The sequence below is a fragment of the Uloborus diversus genome, chromosome 9 (genome assembly GCF_026930045.1).
Source record: "Uloborus diversus isolate 005 chromosome 9, Udiv.v.3.1, whole genome shotgun sequence".
Taxonomy (NCBI): domain Eukaryota; kingdom Metazoa; phylum Arthropoda; class Arachnida; order Araneae; family Uloboridae; genus Uloborus; species Uloborus diversus.
The window spans coordinates 154,584,005-154,603,617 of record NC_072739.1 but is presented as its reverse complement, the minus strand read 5'-3'; the positions used below and the strand labels follow the sequence as shown (position 1 = coordinate 154,603,617).

Here is a 19,613-nt window from a genome sequence, read left to right as displayed (position 1 = left end):
CTAAACTCCTATATAAAGGCAGAAGAACTTTCTTAGATTTGTTTGAAATAGATCTATTGATGAACCCAAGCATTTTGTTGGCTTTGTTACTAGCAATACTGCACTGTTGACTAAACTTGAAGTCCTGATTTATAAAGACACCCAGATCCATAACATTTTCTGCCTGATTTATGACTGAACCCTGTAAACGATATCTCATACGCTTATTTCCATGACCTAAGTGTAGCACTTGACATTTCCCTACATTAACTGCCATACCCCATTTATCTGCCCACTTAGTAATATGATCTAAATCCTCTTGCAGCTGTTTTACTTGTTCTTCATTTTCGACAATCCCCATAACTTTTACATCGTCAGCAAAACAATTCATGCTTCCAGAAATATTTTCATTGATGTCATTCATAAATATAATAAACAAAAGAGGCCCTAAAACTGATCCCTGAGGAACCCCACTTAAAACATCACTCCAATTAGAATGATTTCCTCTCACAACTACTCTTTGCTTCCTACCAGTAAGCCAACTTCTAACCCAAAGTAAAGTTTTTCCTCCTATTCCAATGTCAGCTAACTTGCTGAGAAGAGCAACATGCGGTACCTTGTCAAAAGCTTTTTGAAAATCAATATAAACAACATCCACACATTTTTTGTTATCTAAAGCTGAGGTAACCTTGTCGTAGAAATGCAATAAATTAGTAGTACAGGATTTACCTTTCCTGAAACCATACTGCAAACTAGTCAACAGACTATTAGTCTCTAAGAACATCATGATCTTAATTTTGAGCAAAGTTTCGAAAATCTTACAAATCACCGAAGTCAAACTTACAGGTCTATAATTCCCAGCAATACCTTTAGACCCCTTCTTGAAGAGTGGCGTTATGTTAGCCAGCTTCCAGTCCTCTGGCACCGTCCCCGAGTTATAAGAAGCATTGAAAATATTCAAAATAACATCCACTAATTCCTCTGCACATTCAACTAAAATTTTTGGATAAATATTATCTGGTCCCGGAGCTTTAGTTGCTTTAATCTTTTTCAAATGAAATAAAACCTCCTCCCTGGAAAATACAAAATCCTCAAGCTGTATAATAGCTTGTGTCTTGTTAGTGTCAACTGTTGAGATACAGTTATCGTTAAACACACTGGAAAAAAAGTTATTTAGAACATTTGCAATATCCCTATCGTTATGGATTAAATTTCCATGCTCATCAACCAAAGGCCCAATTTGACTGTTTCGAGCTTTCCCAGAATTAGCGTAAGCAAAAAACCTCTTAGGGTTCCCATCAATGTCATCTGCCAGCCTTTGCTCCAATTCCCTTTTCTGAATCCGTACCAAATACTTAAAATTTCGCCTTGCCTTACCATACTGGAGCCTTTCCGCACTCTGACCAGTTTCTTTAAACTTACGAAAAGTGGCTTGCTTATAATTAAGAGCTTCTTTAGTCTCCCTGGAGAACCACATGGGCCAAATTTTGGTACTAACACCTTTTCTCCTAAATGGAACATAGTCCCCAACGGTTTTAGCAAGTTTATCCTTAAATTCCGTCCACTGCTGATCTACGTCGCTATTTTCCAACCCTGACGAAAAAACCTCTTTCAAGCTCTGCCTAAGTGCAACAAAATCGGTGGAAAGAGAAGAAGAATGCATTATTTTTGGCTGCTCTTGGTATAAATGGGTAAATAAATAAATTTTCAAATTCAGTAATATTTTAACATGATAAAATTTAAATCGCCTGCAATTGATAGTAATAGTAAAATTATTCAAATAGACAAGAATAAGGTAGAGCATTATTAAAGGGGTTTTTTTTCATTTGCATTATTCTGAATAAGTATACTGCGCATTCACATGAAATAGACTTAATTTATGTAATAGCTACGATTCATGAAAACAGTAATTTAAAATTGGACGAAAAAATTGCAAACATTGAACGTTCTTGGGAATTATGGTATTTGTTACATTTGGAAGATGTAAAATTAATCCTCTGAACAAAAAAGTTCATGTAACCTCAACTGATGAAAGTATTCAGTTAACTTCGATAAAAAGTATTTTAGAAATGAAAAAAAAAGCATTAATAGAATTTTTTTCTTCTATTCATTTACTCTTTACAATTAGCATTCATATGAATTAATGCCAGGTGAAAAATAACTTCGTACAATAGAATAAAAGTTATTAAACTAGTTTTTTTGATAATCATATCTTTAAAAAGTGAAAAGGGTGCTGAAAAAATGTCAGTTAATTCAAAGTGAGCAACAAAAATTTTTAATTGGAAAAAAAATTCAAATTCGTTTACAACAAATTTAATGATGAACATATCAGTTAAAAATATGAGTTTCAGTTTTACATCAACTACAGACAAAAGCACTCAAATATTTTACTGTGAAAGACTCTCATATGTGAAACACATTTTCTATGTTAAAATTCCATATGCAAATAGTTTGTGATAATGATAAAGGTTAGAAATGACTACTTAACATCAGGAATTGTGTTTTTTATAATTTTTTTAAATCGAAAAATTCGGATTTTTTTATTTAGATTTTTTGTTTTAGTCTTGAAACATTAGTATATATCAATTATCATTATTAATCTTTTAGTGCAAGTCCAGAGGCATAGTTCATAGTAAATTTTTATCATAAAATGTTTGTACATTGTGCATCGCAATCTAGAATTTTTTCTAAGTCCCTTCTCTCCCCTTTTTCACGCAGTTTTCAAACAGAATTTTCTCTTTTTATAAAAAGAAAAATGTCACACATGATAATAGAAGTTTTACAATGACAAATAGAAATCCTTGTGTACAAATTTCGTTACTACTAGGTTTCAACTCTAGCTGGTCTGCCCCCCCCCCCCTTCCCCAGCTACTACCACCAATCATTCATTTATACTTCTAGGAAACATTGGTGCTACTAAATTTCCTAGAATTATAATTTTTATACATTTTTCAAGATATATTCTTAAAAGTTGACAATTTTGTATGCTTATTATCAGCTCAGAGTCGACTAAAGTTCTGAAATAAATCCAATTGGGGTGAATAAGGCAATTGTTAATTAATTAATGAATTAATACTTAAAATGATTGAATAAGTAAACGAATTGAACTATGTCACTTTGCCCAGCATGCACTTGACTAATTTAAGAAAACGTTTAAAAAAAAGTTCTTGACTGACAACAAAATATTAAAATATGAGCACCATTTTTTAATCCTAATTGTTATCATTGCTGTTTTACTATTTTACTGTGTTAAATAATCCAGCAACTAAATTAGGCAAATCCATAAACAGTACAAAAACTTCCATTATTTTTTCCTTTTTGCACAATTTCAAACAATCGCCAAATTTTGCTACTTATTTTGGAAACATTTCGAATGAAACTCTTTAGCGCCATTTTATGGTGACCAAAAGTATCTCAGCACCTGGCGATAATATCTTTGTAACGAAAATTAATATATCGTTTTTACAAAGTAAGGAAAGAAGGAGGGAGCATCATCGAAGATATCCCAAAACGATTCCCGCAAATTCGGTAAAATCGCACAAAGAGCCCACAATGATTGAAATTTCCCAAAATAACTAAAGCAAGTATAAGGGGATAACGAGCAACGTCAATAGCAATACAGAGAAGGTTTTAGACTCCAGGTTAAAAAAAAAAAAAAAAAGTATCAACAGATTAATCTTTTTAAACATGAGAAGAATAATTTCATGTTTTGGAAATTTGTATATGCTTAAATATAGTGCTTTCGTTTCTAAATCAATACTATTTTGTTCTTTATACTTATTGCTATTTTACTTTTATGGGTAAGGAAGAAACTCCACTTTTAATCATGTCAAAAAAATGTGTTTTAAATTCTTTCACTTAAACCAGAAAAAAAAAGCAAGTAACGATTTTTTCTCATAATTATTACTGATCCAGGCAATGCGGGGTATTTTTGCTAGTGTGTTCATAATTTGGAACCGTACAACGCTTTCGATTTTGTTAATACTTATTATTATTAACTGCTTGACAATCTTACTTAATGTTAAGCAGTGTTCGTTGATTAAAATCAGCTTGATTTAAGTTATGATTAAAATCATGAATTAAAATTAGTAATTAAAAAAAAAAAAAAACCCGTTGATTTGAATCAAGAAATTGTTTTAACAAAATCATTGATTAAAATCAGTTGATTTTATTTTTATTAATTAAATTTGAATTTTTAGAATGTATTGCTCTAAATTTAACTGCACTGCATTATACAATCTTAACTTCAACTGGCTAAACTACATAGATTATTCTTGCAATATTGCTTTTATTCCAAAATTACAATTCGGAAAAAAGTATGTATAAAAAAAAAATGCATTTTTTCTTATACACCATGACTTTAAATAAAGTAATTAAGTAAACTTATTAAGTAAAGTAATTGTTTAACACATTATTTTACTCTAAAAATATACATGATGATGGAAACCTTATCATTAAGCCAGGGGTGCCCACCAAAGGGGGGGGGAAGGGTCATGCCGCAGACTGATCCATTGAAAATTTTATGGGGGTTGTTTTTAGGAGTATTTTTCTCAATTTTGGGGAGCTCTTGATAAGGGCGGGGGGGACACTTCGTGACTTTTAGGGGGGTGTGCTCTTTCCCTTTAGGATGAGGGGCACCCCTGATTAAGCAAAGCATTAAACGAAATCGCAACTTCTCTAAACGTTATAACCTATTTCTGAATCTTAAGAATTTATTGAATATTTAGAGAACTAATGCTAATTTTAAGAGTAAGCTAAAAGGTTCATCAATTCAGGCTGGTTTATAATCAAGTTTTAGCTATTGCCTTATTCACCCCAATTAAATCTATTTCAGAACTTTTGTCAACTCTAAGCTCATAAACATAGAAAACTGTCAAATTTTAAGATTTTTTCTTCTAAAAAATATGAAACATATGATAATAGGAAATAAGGGTACCACTGTTTCCTAGAAGTATATAGTTAAAGGATTGGTGGTAGTAGCTGGGGGAAGGGGGGGGGCAGAGCAGCTAGATTTGAAACCTAGTGGTTGATAGTCAAAATTTGTTCTGAAGGATGATTTCTAATTGTCATTGTAAAAGTTCTATCATCATGTGTGACAGTTTTCAGTTTAAAAAAAGAGAAAATTATACTTGAAAACTGCTTGAAAAAAGGGGCAGAAGAGACTGGGGGAAAAATTTCAGATTACTATGCTCAATGTACATGTACAGACATTTTATGATAAAAATTTATTATGGACTATGCCTCTAGACTTGCACCAAAAAATCAAAATAAAAATTCTATGAAACTTTTTTTAAATTTTAAACGCTAAATTTATTTTGAATCATACATTATTTGTGTTAAAACTGGTCTACTTATACCTATTATTCAAATATAGCTGCCATGAAGCGAAAATAGCTAAAAAGTTGCTGTTTCATCTATTGTGTGGGAAATATATTGTTTTTAAATGTAAAGTAGGGTTGGATGGGTTAAGTGGGACCCCTTTTGAGAATAGTTCGTTTTTGAAACCTTATGCATAAGTCTTGAAGCAAAAAATTTTATACTTATTGTCTTATTTTATCTTATATATTATTAATAAACAAAGGTTCTTCATTATTTTCTGAAATATTACTTTAAATATTCTTAACTATCATATTTTTAAAAAAATCGGATGGGGCTTCCACTTACCCCACAGTAAGCGCAGGGCCGGCTGTAGTAGTTCTGCCGCCCTAGGCGACATATTGACTAGTGCCGCACCCCAGTCATCCCAATTGAGTAATAATAATCATAATATAAAATAATAATATGGATTTTGCCTATCAAAGCTGTGGTACACACTTTAAGTTGTCTTTTTCATTAATAAAATAGTGCATCTTATATCACTGAAACGGATGTTAATATTTTCAAAAGACTTTTTTAAACCACGCAATTTGCCGCCTCTAAAACTAAATTGAATTTTTAGTTATATTCCGAACCGAACTATATATATATATATATATATATATATATATATATATATATATATATATATATATATATATATATATATATATATATATATATATATATATATATATATATATATATATATATATATATATAATATAATATATATATATATATAATATAATATATATATATATATATAATATATATATATATATATATATATATATATATATATAATATAATATATATATATATATATATATATATATATATATAATATAATATATATATATATATATATATATATATATATATAATATAATATATATATATATATATATATATATATATATATATATATATATATATATATATATATATATATATATGCTTTGCATGTCCAAGCACTGATACACACTTCTTCACTTGACCGTTCTTGGCGTCTGGTTCCTTTTTCAGCTTGGACCAGGAGCCTCTGCAGCACCACCGCTCACCGTCCTCTGCAGGCGCGGCTGCTCCGGTCCTGAGCTATCCGCTTCTCTTGGTCAGAGGCGTCCATATCCTACACACACTCACACAAACACACACACACACGACTTCACACACATACACTCACACTCCCTACGTGCATACACACAAGTCTACACACACACACAACGATGCACACGTAACCGCCCTGGAGGAGGGGCAGGCTTGGGGGGACAGGAGCCATTTCTAGAAACAATAACCCCAATGAGTAAGGTCCTGTCGCAGTTCGTGATTGCGAAAAACATAATTTGAATTAAAAATTTCAGAATTCAAATTAGTTTTTTTTATTTTTTTGTATTTGATATAAAACTGAAACTCATATTTTAAACTGATATGTTCATCATTAAATTTGTTGTAAACGAATTCGAATTTTTTTTCCAATTAAAAATTTTCGTTGCTCACTTTTAATTAACTGACATTTTTTCAGCACCCTTTTCACTTTTTAAAGATATGATTATCAAAAAATTAGTTTAATAACTTTTATTCTATTGTACATAGTTATTTTTCACCTAGCATTAATTAATAATGAATGCTAAGTTCGGTGTATTTTTTTACCCAAGTTTATTGAGTACTTTCATCAGTTGAGGTTACATAATTTTTTTTTTCAGAGACTTAAGTTTACATCCTCCAAATGTAACAAACAGTGGCGGATCACCGCATAGGCGCATGAGGCGCTAGCTGGGGCCTCCAGAAAAGCAGGGGGCCTCGGAGCTGTGAACTGGCCTATCCTCAAAACCAAAATTTTTGTTTTGAGAATTTGTCGTGGAAAGCTATAATTTTGAGTGCAAAATGTTCAAAACTCATGAAAATTGATATTTAATCATGAATTTTAGGCGCGGGCTAATTTCTTCCAATAGGGACCCCTGAGTCTTAGGGGGCCCCTGGCTTCAGGTACCTATGTTTGGATTTTCCCTAGAGTTTGGATTTTCCTTTTTCTTCCCACAATTTCAGCATAAAATTGTCTTTGTAAAATACTCGACAAAATTATTCTGATAAAATGCACAGTTAGTCTTGCCAGCAGGCCCTGCGTACCCGCAAACCACGCAGTGCCGGGGGGGGACACGACCTAAAAGGGCCCAATGTCCCAAGAAATTGAAAAAATAATAATAAATAAAAATAAAAAAACTGGCACTAAGTTTTTATTAACGGTACGAATGTACACACTGCTGGCCTCTGGGGAGTGGCCCTACAGAGTTTTTGCAGGGGGGCCCCAAAATTTATACATCTGGGCCTGATAACCAGTCGTCATTTTTGTGTCAGTATTATATCAGTCCTCAAAATGTACCAATCGTCATTTGTGCGATGCGATTACGCCCGAATCGGTGTTATTCTAAATAAGGGGAGCAGGCAGCAGGATTTACAACATGGGTTGTAAAACTCGACCTCTTGGAATGGTCACTCTTCTTGACTAACAATTATATTCCCTTTCCTTATCTAGAATACTGAAGGGAGAAAAGACAGATCTGTGGGGGGTCCAGATCGAAGTAGTTTTCACACGCTGGGCACAGCGCACAGCTGTGTTTTCCTGTGTTTTCTTTCTTTACTTTTTGCTAAATTTCCCACTTTCCCATCAGTGACCAACCCGTAACAAGATAGTTTTGTGACGTATTTAACTAAATAAGCAGTTTGGAAAAGGCGGGAATTTTTTCTTTCTTTCTTTCTTTCTTTTTTTTTTTTTTTTTTTGGAGGAAGAACGAAGAAGTTATGTCATTTGCTGTTTTGATTCACTCGTGCTCGTGCTTTTGCTCTATGTCTTCAATCAACGACAAGACCGTCATTCCTTTTGAGATAAGTTGAATATGTTTTAATAACTATTTTATTTTTAGAATTATGCTGCAATCTTGGTGTTAAATGATAAATTTTGAAATATAATAGGCTATAATTAAAGTTGTACAAAGGTATTGCTTTTGAAAAAAAGAATACACTGTGCTTTTGAAAAAAAGAATACACTGTTAATTCTTCTTTAAATCATATTTCCATTACAGAGAAAAGAACCATTTGTCAATTCATTACAAATACGCTTTATAAAATTACTATAAAAATTTTAAATGCCTTGAGTGTTCTCCTTCTTTCACTGGTGCCATTTGTTGTAATATATTTTACATTTTCAACTTCATTAAGATTGATTTACTTATTAAAGACAAACGTTTTATATAAAAACTGTAGTTGTGGCAAACCTAACCTGACAGCGTCGTCATCCACTATAATATTAAAATCTGTTCGCGTCTGTCTGTCTGTCTGAAGATCTATCTTCTCGAGAACCGCTGCGAATCGGGAGTCAAACGAGATACCGATCAATTCGAAATTTCCCAAAGAAAACAATAGGACCAATCTCGTAATTGTGCGACTTTAATTAGCGGAGATATTATTTAAAACGTTAATTAACATAACGTTATTCGGGAATTTTATTTCTTTCCTGTTGCCATTTTGAATATGCGTGAGCAAGTAAAATTCTAATAATTGTTTTAAAAGAGATTTTTTTGGCTGCTGTCCAAATCTTAAAACAACGTTTCCATCTAGAATTTCATTTTAAATTAGTTTAAAATTGGTTGCTCTATTCGGATATAGCCTTTATTTTATCGTCTGTCCTTTTTTTATTTTTTACATTCAACGTTCTTAACTCCTTTCAACATATGAAAGTTGTTTCTTTAGCTATTCGCAACTCCAACGAACTATAGGGGGCACTGCAGTCACTGTTTAATGGCGGAATTGAAAACTAAAACAAACGCATGTGGTAGCGAAGAAAATGCTAAAAGTGTTGTGATTTTTGTTCGTATGTATGATTTTTTCGCTTTATTCGTTTGAAAAGATTTTTCAAAGTCTTGTGGATATTCTGATCCATATAGAAAGAGATTAGAAACCAAAAAGTATTACGAAAGTAAACAATTAATGTAGAACACACAGTAAGTTGTTCTGAAGCAGCCATTTTCACGATGTTGAATTCGGAATTCATAAATTTTTGGTTCGCTTCGAACGGCATTTTCATTTTGTACCGTTTTTTCTATACATTAGTACATATTAAGTTCAGTTTCGTGACATTTCCAGCATTTGTTGACATTTTTGTCACATAGTGCACATACGTGGCAGACTGTCAAGAGTAACGTTTAACACTAGATAATTTATTTCTATGACTATATGATTGGATATCCAAAGAAATCATGCATTTAATTCATTCGTCATGGAAATAATTTACCTGATATGCGAAATCTTGTCAAGATACATTATTCTTTCACATAATTTTAAAACCATAACACTATAAACAGATTTTTGGCGAACTTTTATTTTTTATTGTTCAAATTCTTAACGTTCTTTCTGGATTTTTCAATCTGTTCTGCGATAAATATTTTCAAGAAAATTTATTTGCATACTGTCTATTTCAGTAGGATACTGTAGTAACAAATTTTATTTAAATCATTTATGTGGAATTAGGTTAAAGAAAAGTGTCCAGTCAATGTTGTTAAGTTCGTTTTTTTTTCATCGAATTGAAAAACTGATATTTATTCAAATTCACTCAGAACAAAATAAATAAAATGTGTACTCACAGTTTATATATGGTGGTAGTTTTCTTTTCAGTTGATTGACCATTATTTCTTTTTACTTATCGAATTCTGTAATCTTACTATCATTTTATTCCACTCATGATAAAAATTAAAAATGGTTTAACTAAAAACGCGAAAACTCGCCAAGGCTACTTTGCTTGCACAATACTAAAACTACTATAACCCTAAACAAATTTGGCGAAACCTTTCAGCTGAGAATAAAAGGAATAAAGTAAATTCTTTCTCGGTTATTCATTTTGTTCTACGATAATATATTCAAGAAAATATTTTGCATACTGTCCATTCCAACTAAATGCTGCTGTAAAATATGATTAGTTAAATTAATTTAAGATTAAAAAAAACTCATATTCTTACAAATTCATACAAAACAATAAAAAAATTTTACCTGGTATAACGTTATCCAATTTTGTTAATCCAGAGTTTTCTTGTTTACGCTTCCACCATTTAATACTTTTTTGAAAGAAATAAGAAAAACTAACATTATTTTGAGAAGCTCGAGAATACAACTAAGGGACGAATAAATTTCTGTAGCTGAAAGCAAACTAAGACACATCGATTGCGTTAATAAATACTCAGAACAAACTGCCTGTGTTTACGTCAACAGACACACGTGATGCGCAACGTGGCAATGTTTTAGGTGCAGACGCAGTTTTATAAATCACCGCAAGGTAGCGTATTCGAGCGCTGGAGTTCCGAATTGATTGTAGTGTAAGTTTATCATTCACCGGCCTCATATTTTGGTACATTTAGGATGTGCGACTAATTATATTTATTTTGTTGGACTTTTTCCCGTCACATGTGTGAGTTTTCGAATTGTAATAACTCTCTTTTTCCTTCCTGTTTCTATTTTTGAAATACAGTTTGTATCGTTCAAAGAACATGTTAAATTAAGATTGTTTGGATTTCTTTAAGTGAAACAGAGTTGAACAAAAATATTGTTTTTAAGGATTTTAACTAAAGCTTAAGTCGAATCTGATGACTTGGTATTAAATTAATGCTGATTGGTATTTATTAAGTCTTGGTGCTTTAGTTTCACGAAAGCAACCAAAAAGTATGTGTCATTTTATGTAAAAAGCTGATCGTAATTGTACATACAGTGGTTCCCAAAAGTGTTCGTATACCTTGAAATTTTGTAGTAAAACCAAATTAACGCAAAACTGAATTCAAATATGAAGTCCAATCTTTTTCACACCATTCCTATGCCATTCTGAATAAAACCCAGTAGTTTTTTTTTTTTTAATATTGCCAAATTTTATTTTTAAAATTTGGCAAAATACGATGAGACAGAGAAAAAATACGCCACAAAAGTCATCATACACTGAAATATTTTCGAATAAATTCATGATTAAAATTATCATATGTGGTTTTTTATAATTTTTGCATTGTAATGACACTGTAAAGTCATTTGCCTTTATTTTTTTGTTTATTTATTCCCTAATATTCTGCTTATTACTTTTAAATGGCAGGTATGCGTAGAAAACAACAAACACGATTCGAAATTAGATTTTTTTCCCTCACAGTAGCCATAAATTGGTTTGAAATGTCCCCAAATTAGTTAATTTATACCATTCTATAGTGAAGTGCTTGATAAAATGCTTTTAAGACAAGAATCGGATCGAAAACAAGGTAAGAAAAGGTCAACTGGCAAAGTTAACAAAGCGTGATCGGAGGTTTACAGTTAAAAAAATTATGAAAAATACACATTTGAGCGCTGAAAAAGTTTCCGCAGAATTGAATGAAACATTTTACGTTTCATTTTCACTTAAAATTTCTCGTCAAGTTCTCTGATTAGCTGGATTAAAGGGGACCTCTTCCGGTAGAAATGTTTTTGTTCGTACGATAAACAGTAAACTTACGCTTTCCGTCGTAAAATCAATGATAAATAAGCTCAAAACGTTTTGGAACAACGTCTTACTTATAGATAAAAATAAATTCAACATTTTGGGTTAAATTTTTGTATAATTGTCAATAGAAGAAAAAGTGAGGAATTTAATCTTAAGAACTTAGCTAGATCAGTTAATCAGGATGGTGAAGGTGTTTTTGTGTGAGGGTGCATAACAGCATCAGGAATTGAAAATTTGAAATTTTTTGATGGAATAATGAATTATGCTGTTTATTTAAATATTTTAAAAACCAATTTTAAACTATTAGCCCAAAATTTGGCAATTGGAAACAACTTCGTTTTTTTTATCAAAATAACGATAAGAAGTACACGTTTGAGTTTGGTTCCTCAAAAATTGTCCTTAACCTTAGAAATCTCTCCTCAATCACCAGATTTAAACTTAATGGAACATATTTGTTGATGTCTGGTGGCTAGATTACGAAAATACACCATTGAAACGAAAAGCGAACTAGAAACAGTAAAACTCGAATTGCGGCTGAACACTTACTCAGAAATTGCATAAAAAAAGAAAGAAAAAACAATGAAATCTGTTCCCAGACGTTTAAAAGCTGTTGTTGATGCTGCATGATATTCTACTAAATAATCATTTTGTAAAAAGTTAGATTATTTACTAATTTTTTGACATTTTTTCCAAAGTGTACGAAGACTTTCGTGAGATAAAATTTCCGGCACTTTTTGGTTTTTGATTTTTAAAAAATTAAGTTTTAATGTTTTATTAAAAATTTTCGAGTAGTTTTGTTAAAAATAGATCATAGGTCTTATAATTAAATACTTATTCCTAAATAATTATTCTAACCAATGCATAGGGGCGTATTTCATTAAGTCGTAGGTGTACGAACACTTTTGGGAGCCACTGTAAAAATGTTTCAGGTATAGTCTATCAGATTTAATTCAGTTTAAAGTGAGCACAGATTATAATTGATAATGCATATATTTTCATCTTTTGTGTTAATTGAAAATACTCATAACTTGCATTATTGATAACTATGACTAACTTTAAAGAGATTTTTGCCAAAAATATGCTCTACTGGTGTTTTGCAAACCTTGCATTACGCGTATTTATTTACTCCTTAGCGCTTTAGAAACTGATGTCAGAGTAATACAAAAACATCAATTGGACATATCTTTCATTTTTTAAGTAGCCCGTGCAACGCCGGGCACGCAGCTAGTGCTATAATTAAGATCTGCGTAGCTTTCTTAATGCTGCCAGGTTAGTTTCTCCCCATTTATTGAAGTGTTTCAGTTTTATTTTCAGGAGTACATCAACATTTGCCATGTACTAAAAAGCATGTTTTACGGCTTCAAAAAAAAAAAAAAAAAATGATGGTAATGATTATATATATAAAAAAAACATAGGCTTTAAGATTTGCTTGAAAACTTCTGAAGAATTAGAATTTTCAAACATTAAAGGAAATTAAATTATGAATTTTGAATTTCAGAAGTATATAAATAATTTCAGGAAAAGTAAAATATGAGAGTAAGAATTTCACTTGGATTTGTTCATAGTTGCGCATGCGCGCGCGCGCGAACTCATTATACTTTTCTCCTTATCACCCCACTTCTTAGCGTACGTCTTAGGATTACCACCAGGACTCCGAAAGCCGATGAACTCTTTGAATTTCAGAAAATATTCGAGCAAAGGTCCCCGAACAGACTTTCTTTAATATCATAAAAAAATTAAATTTTTTAAAATACACTTAGAAAAAATTAAAATGGTATAGCCCCTGAATATAAAATGTTGCTGAAGTCTTTAGGACCATAATTTTGAAAAAAAAATTTCATGGAAGAGCCCCAGCACCTCTTTCCCGTAAAAATTGTTTATCATGTAAATTTTGTCTGCAATAGTGTTTTTGAAAGTTCAATTTTGAAATTGGAAAGGGGGGGGCAGAGAATTTATTTCGATCTACTTAAAAAAATATATTGGGGGCACTCCCTGGGCTCCATCCCTTACCCTAACGTTAATAAAATGGCCTATAATCGCGTTTTTAAGGTTTCAATTTCTACCACTTTCAGCTGAGACAACTTCACCTTTTTGTCCATAAACATCAGCAAAGAAAGTCTAAAATGGCGTTTTTAAACCTTCCAAGTTTCAAAAATTTTCCCGGGGAGAACCCCCGAACCCCCCTTTCCTTATCAGATTACAAGTTTTCTCTCTCTTCTTTTTGCTAAGTGCATCACCCTCCTTAGACTTTTTTCTGATTGCACAACTGAATTATACTTGCATTGGTAAGCTGAGGAAAACTGGGATTTTGCTAAATGCCCAGGGTTAGGAATTGTCCTAAAATTCCTAAAATTTCTACAATGTGCACACTATACTCCCTACTTGTGTAGAAAAATAAAACTTTTCATTCTGATATGCCTATATTTTAAGACAAAATGAACTTCGTAGACCTTATTTTTTTTTTTTTTTAAGAAAGAGAAAAACTTATGCTGCTGCTACTTTTTTTCTAGAGAAGGGGGGGGGGGGGTGCAGCTAACAAAAACAAATGCTCAATATAAAACTGTTTTATCTATACTTTCTAAATCTTGCAGTCATTCCTCTTCTACAAAAAAGCTATACAACAAAATAAGAACCCAAATGTAAGCACTTGGTTCAAAAAGCTTATTTAGAACGAAAGTTAAATGGTTCGTCCCCAGGTGGGAAGTAATATTTATTTTTATAATGCTTATCTTGCGTTATAATTTGAGCATTAGCTTGTTCTTCCAATACAAAGACTCAGTTTGCTTTTATTTGTGTTTCTGTTCAGTGAAGTTGGATTATTTCTTGCACATATAATTTTTAAATTTAGTCACTAACTTTTTGTTTTAAAAATGTGAATAACAGTTTGTTTTATTTAAATGACATGGGAAACGAAATTCTCTTCCCTGTGGTTGAAAAGGCAGAGAGAAATAGGTGCAAAATTAGCACATGGTGCCATGCAGACAGGGATGAATTTAAAGCATTTTATTTTCACAGATATTGTCTCATGCTGATGCGGCGAGACATAAGAGGTTGACAAGTAGCTTGAAAAATCAAGCCGTATTTTAAATTCCATGTTCTTTGTCTTTTACTGAAAACATATTGGTTATAATGAAGCAATCCAAAGTTTTTGTTTCAATTTCACTCCAAGATAAAATTTCGTAAGCGGAGGTTTTCTTATAGTTTTAGTGGGCATAAAAAACAATTATTCATTTGCGTCTTTAAATGATTTATCTGGAATTTACAGGGGTATTTTTCATGATTTTGAGGTATCAAAAAGTATCAGATTATCTGATAAAAAGAAAAATGCAATGAATTTTGGACTTGCACCTTGCACTCTGCTTTTAAACCCTCCTTATTAAGGACATTTTTTCAACAACAACAAAGCAAGTAAAGAAGCAATCGGACATATGTACATTTATTTTTATTTCATACTGATCACTGTGTTAAAAGAATAAAAGATTGAATGCATTGTATTGTAATTTTCAAGATTGAATTTGAAACGTTTTATCATCCACTGCGAAAATCAAGCTTATACATTACGTTTAAGTTAAAAAAAAAAAAAAACTTGATATCTGTTGTCTTAAAATTTTATCAAAATTGTACCCTAAAATTTTTGAAATCACCACTCCGACCCCTGTAAATGCCAGAAAGCGGGGCTCAGAGGATCTCTCCCCCTGTACTGACTAAATTACGTACGAATATAGTAGGCAAAATTTTTCACTGTAATTTTTTTTTTTTTGGGGGGGGGGAGTCAGAAATGTTGTTTTTTCCCTTTTAAATAAAAATATAACTGTCTCCCCCCCCCAAAAAAAAAAAAAAGTTTGTTCGTTTATTCAAAAAATAAAAAAGTTATGATTTCCAGCATTGTTAATATTAGTAAGACTGTATCGTTTTTGTTGTGAGGGCCTCAGGATCAGGCTGCGCCTGGGGCCTCACAATCACATGATCCGCCACTGGTAACAAATACCAATTCCCAAGTACGTCCAATGTTTGTCGTCCAATTTTAAATTACTCTTTTTCTGACTCGTAGCTCTTCCATATCCTAAGTCTATTTCATGCAAATGCACAATGTATTTATTCAGAATAACCCAAATGAAAAACCGTTTGATAATACTACTTTATTCCTGTCCCTTTGAACAATTTTATTATTACTAACAATTATAGGCAATTTGAATTTTATCGTGCTTATATATTAATAATTTGAAAATTTATTTATTCACCCATTTACACCAAGTGTAACCAAAAATAATACATTCTTCTTCTCTTTTCTTAATAAGATTGCACTAAAGTAAATAATTATGTATGTAAATAAAAAAGTCAATTTTTCATTTTTTTCCATCATAAATGCTAAATGTAATCTTTTTAATTCTTCAAATATTTATATTTTGGCTAATTATAAAGAATAAATGAATACGGAACAAAAAAGAAGACAACTTTAAGGGCTTTGCAACCTTATTTTATAATTAATCTTTGATTGATACTCATACATCTGTTCACTAGATGGCAGCATGAACGATAAGAAAATCAAGTAGAAAAGCGAAGATATTGCACTATTTCACCCTGACGCTTTCAGAATCTTTCGGTCCCTAACCGAACGTCTTCTGTCAAAAGATTAAAAATTATGTTCTGATTTATTCGTTTTTTAAAGCTTTCTTGCTTTGTGAATGTTTATCTTTTTTTCAAAAATACTTCTGAGTATATCAATCGAAATTCGAACTAAAAATGGGTTGTGATGGTGGCACGATTCCCAGACGAGACGAACTAGTTCGACAGAAGAAGAAACCTGAACAGAAGGACAAAAATGCTGAAAATGTAGCCAAGTGGAAACATTGCGCTCTATCACAACAACCTTTGCACAAACCTATTGTTTCTTGTGAGCTTGGAAAATTGTACAACAAAGAAGCTGTTATAGAGCATTTGTTAAACAAGGAAAAGATTGCCTCATCTGAAGTTGCCAGCCATGTTACAAAATTATCTGATGTGAAGGAGCTTAATCTGACTGAAAAAAATGGTTTCAAAGCAAAGTCGGATCAAAAGGGTGATGAATACGTCGATTTCCACGACTCTCGGTTTATTTGCCCAGTCACTGGATTGGACATGAATGGCATACAGAAATTTTTTTTCTTGTGGAAATGTGGTTGCGTTATTTCAGAACGAGCTTTTAAAGAGGTGAAATCAGAAACCTGTCACAAATGTGGAAAGGCGTATGAAGGTGATGATGCCATTGTGATTAATGGTACGGATGAAGAAATTGATGCATTGAAAGATAAAATGATTGAAAGACGCCGTCTAGCCAAACTGGAGAAAAAGAAGAAACGTGCAGCAGCAGCAGCTGGAGAGTCGGAAGTTAAAAAGATTAAAGTCGAACCCAGCGATGCTGTTGCTGGCACATCTACTGGAGGGGTCACAGAACCTGCGAAAAAGATAAAAATAGAACCTACTGCCAATGGCATTCCTTTAACAAATGGGAAAACCTCAAAACTGAATGGCAAAGCAGATGCTTTATCTCATAACGGGAAAGCCTCTTCTAAAGCACTTGATCTGCCACATAAGGCTCAAAAAGAATATAGCATAGCGAAAGATCCTTCTGCAAGTGCTGCATACAAATCATTGTTCACGAGTCATAAATCTGCAAAAACACAAGGTAAAGCTCACTGGATTACACATAATCCTCTTTATTTTTGATCGATTTATATAAAAAAGACCTTGCCAAGAAAAATCTTCAACTTTTTTTATTGGCGGCATTAGAATATACTAATAGAAGAAAATAAAATGTATTTGAAAATTTATCCATGTAAACAACAGTACAACTACTTATCTGTTGTGGCCTTTTTTAAAAAAGTTATGCTATGTTCAGAACTTTTATATTAAAATTATCATTTAAAAAATAAAAGGTTCTTGATTTTTTTTCTCTGGTTTGTTTTAACAATCTATTAACAAGAAAAAGTATAGTGTCTAGTAAAAAAAAAAAAAAAAAACAAACAAGCTTTTGAACCCACACATTTTTTCATTAGGGCGATTCTCCAAAAATGTCTTGTGCGTAACGCTAAGTTTTTTATTCTTTCCAGCTAACCAAAGCATTCAAACAATAATGCTGTTGGGGAATAATACATGCTTTAACATACTATTAAAGCATAACAGTTAATCCCATATTTCATTGATAGTTACTTGATTAAAACAAAAAACTTAGCATTACACACAGGACATTTTTACGAGAATCGTCCATTAATGGTACAGTTATGGATAAAATCCCTGCAGAATATTCCTCATTGCTCAGTGGCAAAACTTTTATCACTCAAAAATTGTCTGCAGCAAACGCTACTGCTTTAATTCATATTACACATGCCATACCTGTGAGTGTGTATATATATGTATTTATATACACACATATTTAATGAATAACATATAACTGCGTATGTATTAAAAGTATTTAAATAGAGTACAATCTGCTAAAATGTAGTAATTTGCTTTTGATGTGATAGCATTTACTAGTTTTTATTTCATAAACATTAATTAAAATATTTCAAAACTTGAAATTTATTTTATGTATCCAGAAATTTCATTCATTCACTTTTCAGCAGTTGAAGCATGGCAAAAGAGTAGATCCACTCCTATCACCAGCAAGTTTAGCAACCATCAGACTGACAGGCCCTGCTGCATGAAAAACAAAATGTTTTTTCTCCTTCAGTTCTTACTGCCATCATTGAAAAATCGTCTCCAGAAGGGGAAAATAATCTGCAACATACATTAGCTTACTTTCTGCTACCGGGGATAATATGACTAATTATATTTTTTGTTAAACCTCTGATCGATTGGCACCTAAAACATTTCCAAACACATTTGTGTATGATAGAATTGATTGCAAATCATTGTCAGACAAAAGGAGATGAGAAGTTTCTTGTTTACATTTAACATAGCTAACAATTTTCTGAAGATCTGAAGCTCAATATTTGGTAAAAATAGAGGAAAGTGGCTTATATGAGTCCTCATTTAAAATTCACATTCCATTTTACAAAAATTTTACATGGAAAATAAGGGCGGTTGGTATCAGAATTATATGGTGTTCAAAAGTCCCTTTTTATTGGCATACATAAAATCTCAAAGAAAAAGAAAACCTACAAATTCATACTTCCCCACATAATTTCAATAGTTTTTGTTGTCTGCTTCAACTGAATTTTGAATATAATGTTTTCAAATAGACTAGTCAAAAGGATCTCTACGTTAACAGTAGTCCTCTTTTGTATGCTTTTTTAATGTCTTGTACTTGGGGCTTCCTAGTCAGTTTAAATTCAAGCATAAGAATATGGTATGCATCAAGAATTAATCTTGCTTTTGTTGTACTTTATAACCAAGTGGTAATATATGAGGCAGTGAGAAGCAAAGGGATGTAAATGAAAAAATTAAAAATTTGGAGATAACCATTGCTAATGGTAGATGAAACCCTCCTGTCTTGGGGCAAGAGATAGTTGGTAAGTGCTGTATACAGCATGATTTAGAAAAAAAAGTCACTGAAAGAATACTGAGCCCTGCTCTTTTAAACTTGTTCAACTCCAAACTTAAAATTGCAGGGCGTATTTTAAGGAAATTTGACTGTGTGGGCAACTCTAACTTCCTCGGAAAGGGGAGGGTTGTAAATGTACAGTTTATGTTAGTTGAATAATCGTCAAAAAAGAGTTGGGGTGTGAAAATTGGAATTAGGGAAATTATTGCTAATGGTCGTTTTGTTCGATAGGAAAAAGAGTGTAAAGAACATAAA

The 19,613-nt window shown here is 31.9% G+C and overlaps 1 protein-coding gene across 1 annotated transcript; it reads left to right on the top strand.

Moving 5' to 3' along the window:
* Positions 1 to 16,461: 16,461 nt before the first annotated feature.
* LOC129229848 (replication termination factor 2-like) lies at positions 16,462 to 17,738 on the top strand. The gene has a single exon (XM_054864223.1). The coding sequence runs from the start codon at positions 16,580 to 16,582 to the stop codon at positions 17,540 to 17,542; it is 963 nt and encodes a 320-aa protein (XP_054720198.1). The 5' UTR covers positions 16,462 to 16,579; the 3' UTR covers positions 17,543 to 17,738.
* Positions 17,739 to 19,613: the final 1,875 nt, after the last annotated feature.